Raw genomic sequence first — 12,379 nt, 5'->3', positions numbered from 1 at the left:
AGCTGGTTCCAGAGGGTCGGAGCCCCCACAGAGAAGGCTCTTCCCCTGGGTCCCGCCAGACGACATTGTTTAGTCGACGGGACCCAGAGAAGGCCGACTCTGTGAGACCTAACCGGTCGCTGGGATTCGTGCGGCAGGAGGCGGTCCCGAAGATATTCTGGTCCGGTGCCATGAAGGGCTTTATAGGTCATAACCAACACTTTGAATCGTGACCGGAAACTGATCGGCAGCCAATGCAGACTGCGGAGTGTTGGAGTAATATGGGCATACTTAGAGAAGCCCATAATTGCTCTCGCAGCTGCATTCTGCACGATCTGAAGTTTCCGAACACTTTTCAAAGGTAGCCCCATGTAGAGAGCTGGATGGACTGCCACCACTGCCATGCAGGAACCCAGCCTTGGGGCTGCTGTCAAAGGCAAAGACAATCCATTTAATCCTGCAGGGGAGCTGCCAGAAGGAAGAAATCTGGGACTAAATGGGACACCTTTGCCTTTGCCGTCAGCCATAGGGCTAGGTTCCTGCATGGCAGTGGCAGTGGTGGTGGCGGTCCATCCCTCCTGAGGAACCATTCCTGCCTTTTGTCAGCTCTGCGTGCCCGTGCGTTGAGAATAGGCTCTTCCTCTTTTTCCGTGTCACCAGTGGAAGCTTCTGGAAGTTCTGAAGGCCCTGGCAGAATCTCTGCCTCTGGCACCAAATGCTCTCCAGCAGTGAAGGGCTGCTTGTTTTCGGTGCTACCGGTGTGCCCTCTGAGGCTGTTGCGGGCATGCACGTGTCTGGTGGGTGTGCATGCACCCATTGGCATGAGATTTGTCTTCTGTGCAAGCACAGCAAGTGTGAGGACACGAGTGAGATTTCTGCAATTTTCGTTGATATTTTTGCTTCCATGCATGTGCAGAAGCAAAAAAATTGGGAAAAAATGCTGAAATCTCACTTCTGTTAGTATCCTCTTGTTGCGCATGCGCAGAAGCCATCTTGTGCGGGGCATGTGTGCACGCATTGGGGACTCACAACTGTGTGCGCATCCCGGAATTTCCTACCAGGATGGAGCACCAGACCTCATTGGCTGCTGCCCACCAATGATCTCCAGCCTCCTCACTGCCTGACTCGAGTGCCACCTGCACAGGCCACTGGCACATCACCACCTCAGCCTCTTTTTAAATTTTTTAAAATAAAAATTTATTAGATTTGTATGCCGCCTCTCTCCGAAGTACTGCCGGAATCAGCTACAGGTTGCTGGCAGGTCACAACAGGAAGGAATTCCAGTAAAACCAATATATAAGGATGAAGAGGGTAGAATATTGATACTTGAAATTATTTTGAGGCAAAAGAAAGTGGTTCTTTTCACTTGTAGGAATCCATACCCCAAATGAGAGACAAAAACAATTTTGGGAGATTTTGGGAGATGAGCAAGCTGGATAAAATTAAGACAAAATAAAGAGTACTGTAGTTACCAATGCATACATAGATTTGCTTTTCAAAAATAACTCATTACTTTAGAGTGATTTATAAGTGTTTTCAGGTTAAATATTTAATATTCTGAATACATTTCAATTAAGTATTTATTTTCCAGAGAAAAACAATAATTTAAACAAAGCAACAATTCTATTATTCAGAATTTGAAATCCAGAGAGAGAGTGAGACCGAACATTATATTCATGGCTCAAACAAGTTAATCATTCAGTATTTATTTTATAACTTTGAAGATAATGAGTCAAAATTTGGATCATTTGGATCACTTAAGTATTTTATGGCTTTTAGAAAGTTGTAGATTTCTTTTTTTTAAAAGTTTTTATTTACAAGTATACAAAACATAAAAGACAATAATAACAGTTGATAATAAGTTCCAGGTACATTCCAATATGTCTGAATATAAAAATATAACAATCAATAAACATATAGACTTACAAAGAAAGGATAGAGAGAGTAGAGAAAAGAAAAAGGGGAAAGAAAGAGAGGCAAAGCAAAGAGAGGAGAAAAAAGAAAGAAAAAGAAGGGTGGGCGAGTGTACAGTGGAGCTGTGTTAAGAGTATGAACTAGTTTTAAATTTATTAGCTCATTACCTTAAATCAAGATTTGTAGTATAGATAGGTAGAAGCAGGCATTGAATAAATCACAGTACAGTGATCCCTCGGTTAGCGCGGGGGTTATGTTCCAAGACCTCCCGCGCTAACCGATTTCCGCGTTATACTGGATGCGGAAGTAAAAACACCATCTGCGCATGCGCGCCCTTTGTTCCATGGCCGCACATGCGCAGAAGGTGGAGCGACGCAAGTTCGGAGGTTGGCAATGCAATGGTGATTTTTCCGGGCTCCTTGCCGCTACCCCCCGCCCGCCCGATTCGCCCCGCTCACCGGCTTTCTTGGGGCAGCGCTGGCGGCAATGGCAACCCTCCCTCCTTCCCTTCTCTCCCTCCCTCCTTCCTTCCTCTCACTGGCTTTCTTGGGGCAGCGCTGGCGGCAATGGCAACCCTCCCTCCTTCCCTTCTCTCCTTCCCTCCTTCCTTCCTTCCTCTCACCGGCTTTCTTGGGGCAGCGCTGGCGGCAATGGCAACCCTCCCTCCTTCCCTTCTCTCCTTCCCTCCTTCCTTCCTTCCTCTCACCGGCTTTCTTGGGGCAGCGCTGGCGGCAATGGCAACCCTCCCTCCTTCCCTTCTCTCCCTCCCTCCTTCCTTCCCTCCCTCCTTCCCTCCCTCCTTCCCTCCTTCCCTTCTCTCCTTCCCTCCCTCCTTCCCTCCCTCCTTCCCTCCTTCCCTCCCTCCCTCCTTCCCTTCTCTCCCTCCCTCCTTCCTTCCCTCCTTCCCTTCTCTCCCTCCCTCCTTCCCTTCTCTCCCTCCCTCCTTCCCTCCCTTCTCTCCCTCCCTTCTCTCCCTCCTTTCTCAAAAAGCGCTTAAACTGTAACTGTACTGTACTGTGTACTGACAGAATAAAACCCCCCAGCCCTCACCTGTGTTTGAATTTCATTCATTCACTCAGTCATTCATTCATTCATTCATTCTTCTGTACAGTATGTACAGTACAGTACTGTGTGCCACTCAGTCCCAACACTTTTAACCCATAAATTACCATTTCCCATCCCCTTAATTACCATTACTGTACACATTGAATAAGACTCTTAAGTTATGAACAATAACATATTTATTTACATTTTTTGGGGTGGGGTGGGGGTTAGCATAACTGGGATAACTAGGGATCTTCTTCTATCACCATTTCTACAATGGACGCTGCAGGTGATGGTGTGACAGACCTCTTGGTTTTTGTGACAAACATGGTCATGGGCAGTTGTTGGCGCCGTTTCTTTTTCTGGGCTAACATGGATCTGTATGGTGCAAAGATGTTGTCAAGGGAGGCGTTAAACTGTATAGAGCGAGTCATGTTGGGATCCCAAAGTTCCACCATGCGTTGTACATTTGAAGTAGCTCTGTTCAGTTCTGCAAGCCGCTCAAGCGTTAGGCCAACATCTTCTTCTTCCTCAGCTTGTTCAGCTTCCGCTTCCTCCTCTTCTTCACTCGCTGACCTGGTCAGCTCCTCCAGATCTTTGTCTGTCAGCGGTAGGCCATGCTCATCAAGCAAACCATTGACTTCCTCTGGTGTCATGTCAACGAAGCCTTCTCCACCCAGTGCCTGTGCCAGCTTCATAGAGGTCTGGACTGCAGCATCTTGGATTTCTTCGGGAGCAAATCCCTTGTAATCATGCACCACTTCTGGCCACAATTTCCTCCAGCAGGCATTCATTGTCTGTGTCTTCATATCCATCAAGGCATTCTGAATGTTCTTCAGACAAGATGCAATTGTGTACTGACGCCAGTAGGCCTTCAATGTGAAGTTGTCATCAGCATCCATTGCTTCCACGATGCTTCCAAGAGAATTGCGCGTGTACAGTGCCTTAAATGCACGGATAATACCTTGATCCATCGGCTGGATAAGCGATGTGGTGTTTGGTGGCAAGAATTCAACTTGCACCCCATCATGTTCATGGTCCAGGTGATCATGGCCGCCAGCATTGTCCATTAGGAGAAGCACTTTGAAATCGATTCCTTTGCGAGCCAAATACACCTCCACCTGTGGGATGAAGCACTGATGAAACCAGTCCCGCGTGAGGGGTTTTGTAATCCATGCTTTAGGATTATGCATCCAGTACACTGGCAATGAATTCTTGTTTCTGTTCTTGAGGGCTCTTGGATTTCGTGACTTATAGATTAGCCCTGGCTTCAGCAAAAAGCCTGCTGCATTCCCACACATGATCAAAGTCACTCGATCTTTCATGGCCTTAAAGCCAGGGGCTTTGGCTTCATCTTGCATCAAGAAAGTCCTTGAAGGCATCCTCTTCCAGAACAGGCCTGTTTCGTCCATGTTGAACACCTGTTCTGGAAGGTAGCCCCCTTCTGCAATTAGGTCTTTAAACGTGCGCTGGACAAAGTTTTCTGCTGCACCTGTATCTGCTGAGGCAGCTTCTCCGTGCAATGACACACTCTTCAGGCCATAGCGCCGTTGAAATTTCTCAAACCACCCTTTGCTTGCTGTGAATGTGGCTGGGGCTGAGGCTGAGGCTGAAGAATGACAGGAAAGGGAGAGAGAAGTGACTTGAATGAAAGCATAAAGAGTAAATGCCCACCTCCTTCCCTCCTTCCTTCCTTCCTTCCCTCCCTCCCTCCCTCCTTCCCTCCTTCCCTCCCTCCCTCCTTCCTTCCCTCCTTCCCTTCTCTCCCTCCCTCCTTCCCTTCTCTCCCTCCTTCCCTCCTTCCTTCCCTCCTTCCCTTCCCTCCTTCCCTTCTCTCCCTCCCTCCCTCCTTCCCTCCTTCCTTCCCTTCCTTCCTTCCCTCCCTCCTTCCCTCCCTCCTTCCCTCCTTCCTTCCCTCCTTCCCTGCTCCTTCCTTAAAAAACACTTAAATACTGTACAGTATCTAATGACAGAATAAAAAACCCCAGCCCTTACCTGCGTTTCCCTCATCTGCATCGCCTTCTTCTGTGTCTTCAAGACGGTTGTACAATTGTTGTGCCTTGGTCCTTATAGTGTTGGTATCCAAAGCAATGCTCTTTTTGCGGCAGTCTTGTACCCACAGGGACAAAGCAGCTTCCATCTTCATAAGCCGTTTGTTTCTAGGCGTCACCATTCTTTTTGCAGCCTTGTTGAATGCCATCAGAGAACTTTGCCTTATCTTTTTCTCGTCGTCCCGAATGGTTCGCACACTCGATTCGTTGATCCCATACTGCCGACCAACATCTGCATAAGAGCGTCCCCCTTTCAGCATGTCCAAAATGTCAATTTTCTCTTTAATTGTGAGTATCCTCCTGGTCTTTTTAGCGTCGCCGCCTCCACTCCGTGCACAACGTTTAGGAGGCATCTTCCAACAAGTCTGAACAAGTTCCAACAGTTGCAAAGCTTTTTTTTGCGTTTGCAACGATTGGTCGAGATTTTGGCCAATCAGCAATCAGTATGACGTCATCGGGCGGGAAAAACCGTGGTGTAGGAAAAAAAACGCGGACTTATTTTTTAATTAATATTTTTTGAAAAACTGCGTTGCAGCGTTTCGCGCTAATCGAGAACGCGCAAATCGAGGGATCACTGTATAGAGATTTTGGAACTTGAAGTTAAATTTTGTAATTATATATCTAGTATCTCTTACAACTATTGGAGAAAAAAGGGAAAGTTTTATACCAGATTTGTATCTGATCTAATATATACAGATCATTCCATTGTTTAAGCAGATTGTTCTCTTTTTTTTAACCACCTGTAGAAGGAATCCCAACAGTTGTTAAATGAAGACTTGGTTTCATTAGAAAGTTGTAGATTTCTGAAGGAAAGCAGATTCTTACTTCCTGTTTTAAGAAAGTGGTCATATGCCAATACACAATATATAAGCTAATAAACACAAATGCAGTAAATTAAACATGGTTAGTGATTTCTATTTATGTTCTTGGAAATGGGGAAATGTGGGATTTGGATTTTCAATTTACTGAAATCCACCATAGGTGTGGCAATTGATTGTAAAAGTATGGCTGGAGCATGAGGTTTCTTTATTTCTATTTTTATTGTTTTTGTTGTTTTATTGTATGATGTTTGGTAATTTTTAAAGAATAGAATAGAATTCTTTATTGGCCAAGTGTGATTGGACACACAAGGAATTTGTCTTGGTGCATATGCTCTCAGTGTACATAAAAGAAAAAGATACATTTAGAAACATAGAAACATAGAAGTCTGACGGCAGAAAAAGACCTCATGGTCCATCTAGTCTGCCCTTATACTATTTTCTGTATTTTATCTTAGGATGGATATATGTTTATCCCAGGCATGTTTAAATTCCGTTTAATGTGGATTTATCTACCACTTCTGCTGGAAGTTTGTTCCAAGGATCTACTACTCTTTCAGCAAAATAATATTTTCTCATGTTGCTTTTGATCTTTCCCCCAACTAACTTCAGATTGTGTCCCCTTGTTCTTGTGTTCACTTTCCTATTAAAAACACTTCCTTCCTGAACCTTGTTTAACCATTTAATATATTTAAATGTTTCGATCATGTCCCCCCTTTTCCTTCTGTCCTCCAGACTATACAGATTGAGTTCATTAAGTCTTTCCTGATACGTTTTATGCTTAAGACCTTCCACCATTCTTGTAGCCCGTCTTTGGACCCGTTCAATTTTGTCAATATCTTTTTGTAGGTGAGGTCTCCAGAACTGAACACAGTATTCCAAATGTGGTCTCACCAGCATTCTATATAGCGGGATCATAATCTCCCTCTTCCTGCTTGTTATACCTCTAGCTATGCAGCCAAGCATCCTACTTGCTTTCCCTACCGCCTGACTGCACTGTTCACCCATTTTGAGACTGTCAGAAATCATTACCCCTAAATCCTTTTCTTTTGAAGTATTTGCTAACACAGAACTGCCAATACAATACTCAGACTGAGGATTCCTTTTCCCCAAGTGCATTATTTTACATTTGGAAACATTAAACTGCAGTTTCCATTGCTTTGACCATTTATCTAGTAAAGCTAAATCATTTACCATATTACAGACCCCTCCAGGAATATCAACCCTATTGCACACTTTAGAGTCATCGGCAAATAGGCAAACTTTCCCTACCAAACCTTCCCCTATGTCACTCACAAACATATTAAAAAGAATAGGACCCAGAACAGACCCTTGTGGCACACCGCTTGTAACCTGACTCTGCTCAGAATACTCGCCTTTAACAATAACTCTCTGATGTCTACGCTTCAGCCAGCTGCAAATCCATTGAACTATCCAGGGATTAAGTCCAATCTTCACTAATTTATCTATCAGCTCTTTATGTGGAACCATATCAAAGGCTTTGCTGAAGTCCAGGTAGGCAATATCCACGGCACCACCTTCATCCAACACCTTTGTGACATAGTCAAAGAAATTAATGAGATTAGTCTGACATGATTTGCCTTCAGTAAAGCCATGCTGATTTGGGTCCAATAAGTTATTGTTTTTTAGGTGCTGATTTATCCTCTTTTTGAGTAGAGTCTCCGTCATTTTAACTACATGATTCTTTGTCAAGAATCATGTGGTACAACACTTAATGATTGTCAGAGGGGTCAAATAAGCAATGAAGAAACAATAAATATTAATAAAAAATCTTAAGATACAAGCAACAAGTTACAGTCATACAGTCCTAAGTGGGAGGAAAAGGATGGTAGGAATGATGAGGAAAAACTAGTAGAAATAGAAGTGCATACTTAGTAAAAAGTTGACAGTGTTGAGGGAATAATTTGTTTAGTAAAGTGATGCCGTTTGGGAAAAAGCTGTTCTTGTGTCTAGTTGTCTTGGTGTGCAGTGCTCTGTAGCGATGTTTTGAGGGTAGAAATTGAAACAATTTATGTCCAGTATGTGAGGGGCCAGTAAATATTTTCACCGCCCTCATTTTGACTCAAGCAGTATACAGGTCCTCAATGGGAGGCAGGTTGGCAGCAATTTTTTTTCTGCAGTTGTTGCCTATGGAGATTTTGCAATGTTTGTGAGCTTCCCTAGAATTTTGGTTCTAAGACAGCCAGCCATACAAGTCTTCTAAATACAGTAAATCTCTGCAGGCATCTAGAGTCATTGTTCCTCAGCTAGCCACATAGCAAGTGAAGTTTAATTCCAGAGTAAGCTAGCATTAGTTTTGCACAGGTCTGCCTGAATGTTGGACCTCATATTAGGGCTTGAGATAGAATGTTCTGGTGAAAGGCTCCCCTTAACTCACCTTCCCTGGACAAAGATAGAGGTGGAACTTCAATTCATGGCCTCTATGACAACAACGGGCTTCTCCTACATTATCTCAGGTTGCAGTCATGTAGAAGGTAACACAAAAGATCTGATCTTCATCTTAAAGTAGATATGAGCTGAAGTCAGGGGATATTAATATATTTGCAATGTTTTTTTCTTTGAGTTCCGTGGAGCTGACCAGTCTCCATAAGTAATTATTTTCAAGACATTTGAGTTTTCTTCTTCTGGATCATTTATATGAATTGGGAGTTTGAGGGAGGGGCACTCCTCATCCCTAAATGTCCAGCTGCATTTAATATAGAATAGTGAAATAGTAGAAGAGTAATGGTCTTAAATCAGTGCTTCCCAACCTTAGCAACTTGAAGATATTTGGACTTCAACTCCCAGAATTTCCCAGCCAGCATTTGCTGGCTGGGGAATTCTGGGAGTTGAAGTCCAAATATCTTCAAGTTGCCAAGGTTGGGAAACACTGTCTTAAAGAATCATTCTCTACTGCAGACTTCTGTTCTAAGATGCCTCAGGGACTGACACATTCTACCCTTTTCTTAACATCTATAGGAAGATCAACTCTGGGCTGAACATGAGATGTAGGTTCTGTCTTAATGCCTAGAGGCTTTGATGCTCTCGGGATGAACTGAATTAGATTCCATCCCATTAAGATGGAATATCTTTGGGTATGGAAGCCCTCTGATTCCAGAGACTTTCCTTTCCTGAATCTGTATGGAGTCACATTTTATTGTGCATAGCTAATTCATAATCTGGACTCATAGCTTCTATTTGAAGAACAAATGGCAGTTGTAGAAATCCAAGAAATTTGTCTCCCCACCGCCCAATTTAGGAGGTTTTGCTCATGATCACTCATACTTTTTGTAACATTCTCTGATATTCTAAAACTGCCGCATCACAAACAGTTCTACAATAGTGATACTGCCTGAGCTTTGAGAAATGCTTTGGCTACCAATTGTTTCTGGATATAATCCAAAGCGTTGGATATTATCTTTAAAACCTTTTATGACTCATCTATCTCCCAGTGGTCTTTGCCTGTCTGTTGGGATTGAAAGAGGCAGATCTCTCTGGCTGCCAACTCTCAGAAAATATTATCTGGAAAGATATCTGTTTGGCTTTCTCAGCCACTGCCATCTGGAGCAGCATTACCCAATATAAGATGAGCTCCAACACTCTTAGTTTGTTATAAAGCTATTAAAAACCTGGCACTTTCGATCAGCTTTTGTTCAATGAAAGGGATTGTTTTAATCTCTCCTGTAGAGTGATCTGATGTATGAGATATCATTGTTTCTCAAATTATATTGTTTTGTTCATCTTGTTATAATGTGTTTAGTTATGAACTGAGTTTGTAAGCCACTGAGGGTCAGACATGACTGAAAAGGTATATAAACCATGTAAAATAAATGTATCCCTTGCAAAGATGAAATTAGTAGTTAAACAGACAAAATTTTGTCCGTAGTTTTTCAGCAGAATCACATTTCATCATTTTTCAGAATAACAACAATGTGAGATAGGCTGGACTGAGAGAGTAACTTGTTCATATTTTTACTTCTGTCTTTGAATCAGTGTTGCTTGGTCTAGACCTGTGTTGGCGAACCTATGGCATGCGTGTGACAGGTGGCATGCGGAGCCATATCTGGGGGCACCCAAGGCTCCTGTGCGCTGGCCAGTTGATTTTCAGCCTTTTGGAGAGTGAGTGAGGCCATTTTCACCCTCCCCTGAGCTTCACGAAAGCCTCTGGAACCTATGGTGAAAAACAGACCCAACAGGCCTACCAGAAGTTTGGAAATGAACTTTTTGTAGGCCCATGGGCTGTTTTTTGCCTTCCCTGGGCTTCAGGAAAGCTTCTGAAGCCTGTGGAAGGTGAAAAAGAGTCGAATGGACCTACTGGAAGTCTGGAGGCTTCAGTGAGGCCTGTGTGCTTGCGTGAGAGGGGCAGCAGGGGGGTTGTGAGTGCATTCACAGCGGGAGGGCATTGCATGATGGGTGTGGACACATGTGGGCATGCTATTTTGGCACCCAAGCAAAAATAGGTTCACCATCATTAGACCCTGCAGCTTTCTTGGCAAGATATTTAGAAACTATTGGTTCTTTTTCCTAGGGCCGAGAGAGAGGGACTGGCTAAAAGTCACTCAACTTGCCATCCCTACCTTTCCCTACCTTAAACAGAGCAACACAGAACTTACAGACTTTTGGTGCCTCAATAATAATAATAATAATAATAATAATAATAATAATAATAATAATAATAATAATAATAATAAATTAGATTTGTATGCTGCCCCTCTCCAAAGACTTTATATTAAGTTTTCATAGATGAAAATGACTTGAATCCTTAACTACTACAAAAATGTTTTCTTTTAAAATTTTCTCCCCCTAGGCCATTACAACTGTATTCTCCCCCTAGGCCGTTACAACTGTATACATGGTATGTTTGTATGTATGTTTGGTTTTTATATATTAAGGGGTTTTAATTTGCTTTTAGTATTGGATTTTATTGTATATTTTCATGATTGTTGTTAGCCGCCCCGAGTTTTCGGAGAGGGGCGGCATATAAATCCAATAAAACTAAACTAAATCCAATAAAACTAAAATGTATGGCTACTTATTTACTTGGTTATGCAAGTATGTTGCATGCTTTTTTCCATAGGTAGTCCAGTTTATAAATGTGATTTATAAAGTGATAGAGAACACACTGCTAAATAGTACACAAAGTGAAGTGAAATGCCCTCCTGATATAAATTATTACACTCAAGCTAACTAATTGGTGATTTGCTAATGAGAAAGAAAAGATGGCTTCACAATTAGACTGAAGCTTGCTTTTCTCTCGTGTTTACAAGATTTTAATAAAAAATGCATCTGAAATAGCTGAATTTGTGAAGATGAGAGAAAAATATTTTATTTGAATGATTTCAGGGAAAGAGAACATTCTGTTGCTTATGCACACATTACTGTGTGTGTATGTGTGTGTGTTTGTGCGTGTGTGTGTGTATGAGAGAGAGAGAGAGAGAGAGAGAGAGAGAAAGAGAGGGTGCTTGTCTATCTGTGGGAGATTTTTAACCTTATATAAAAGGGTATGATAAAATTTCAGTTCTATTTAGACCTACAGAGAGAAAAATACGCTTATAATGAGGAACAGCAGGCAGCTTTTGATTCCTGTATTCATTATTTCTAAATGCCATAGGAACATAAGAAAAAGGTAGCGAAAGTTAGCTACATTTTTTGTTCTCTGAGTATTGCAATTCAGAATTAATTGTTCTATACAAATACCTCTTGAGCACAAAATCAACAATCTGGTCCAAAGCCTCCATGCATCATTCATTTTAATTGAGGGAACAGAGAGGCAGAACAAAAGTGGACTCTCCTTTCAGTTAAGCATCCTCCTTCCAATAGCAGATACCAGCAGCTTCTACTTTCCTTTCTGAGGTCAAGGACAATATGATGTTCATCCCAGAGAATAGGCTAGCAGGCATCTTAGACTCAAATTTCTGACGTTTTATGATTACCTGCTCCTCATTCTGCCTGGGGATGGCTTGCTGCATCAATGCCCATCCCTTGACTTGCTTCCGCCAAAGTATTGCGTGCAAACAAAACAAGGCATGTGCACCTTCAAGGTTTACCAAAGTACACGACAAGAGCTCGGAAAGATGCCATTCTCATTTAAAAACATGATGCATATTGTTGTTTATGATTGTTTGAAGTAGGTAGCAGTAACATTTGGAAACAATATAAAATGTAAAATATTGTTAACCTTAATTCTTTTAATGAGATCTAAACCAGAGTTTCTAAGGCCAGCAATCTTTGACTGAGTCAAAGCAGATTATATTTCTTTTTTTCCTTTCATGCACAGATACAGAGTGAATTGCCAGTTGAATTTTACCTTAATATCAGTCCTAAATTAACATTTCCTTTCATATCTGAGGGCAGAGAGCCAGATTAGGGAATGTAGGACAGGACAGATGGCAAATGCAATTTCTCTCCTCCAGCAGAGGGGAAAGGCCAAAGAGGCTCTGGAGGAACAGCATGATTACAACCTCCTCATTTGTTGCTGGAGTATCAGCAGTTATAGTTTGAAATTTGCTTTTTGTAAAAAAAATTGCTTTGAAGAGCCCAGTTTTAGTTTTCATTTGATTATTAGCAAAAACA

At 42.3% G+C, this 12,379-nt stretch overlaps 1 protein-coding gene across 1 annotated transcript; it reads right to left on the bottom strand.

Moving 5' to 3' along the window:
- Nucleotides 1-430: 430 nt before the first annotated feature.
- LOC139159413 (tigger transposable element-derived protein 1-like) lies at nucleotides 431-5,537 on the bottom strand. Its single transcript, XM_070736727.1, has 3 exons — nucleotides 4,933-5,537; nucleotides 3,654-4,546; nucleotides 431-814 (listed from the first exon to the last, which is right to left on the bottom strand). Exons 1-3 carry the CDS (start codon nucleotides 5,339-5,341, stop codon nucleotides 431-433), a joined length of 1,686 nt encoding a protein of 561 aa, XP_070592828.1. The 5' UTR covers nucleotides 5,342-5,537.
- Nucleotides 5,538-12,379: the final 6,842 nt, after the last annotated feature.

The sequence above is a fragment of the Erythrolamprus reginae genome, chromosome 2 (assembly GCF_031021105.1).
Source record: "Erythrolamprus reginae isolate rEryReg1 chromosome 2, rEryReg1.hap1, whole genome shotgun sequence".
Taxonomy (NCBI): Eukaryota; Metazoa; Chordata; class Lepidosauria; order Squamata; family Dipsadidae; genus Erythrolamprus; species Erythrolamprus reginae.
The sequence above is the reverse complement of the archived record's forward strand: the minus strand, read 5'-3'. Positions and strand labels throughout refer to the sequence as shown.

Bases quoted from the DNA above. Each gene is read 5' to 3' on its own strand.
- LOC139159413 (XM_070736727.1), bottom strand. From the start codon at position 5,341: ATGCCTCCTAAACGTTGTGCACGGAGTGGAGGCGGCGACGCTAAAAAG. The intron at 4,547-4,932 runs GTAAGGGCTGGG...GTCATTCTTCAG, and splicing joins TGCAGATGAGGGAAACGCAG to CCTCAGCCTCAGCCCCAGCC. The intron at 815-3,653 runs GCTGCAGTCCAG...GTGCTTGCACAG, and splicing joins CTCCCGAAGAAATCCAAGAT to AAGACAAATCTCATGCCAAT.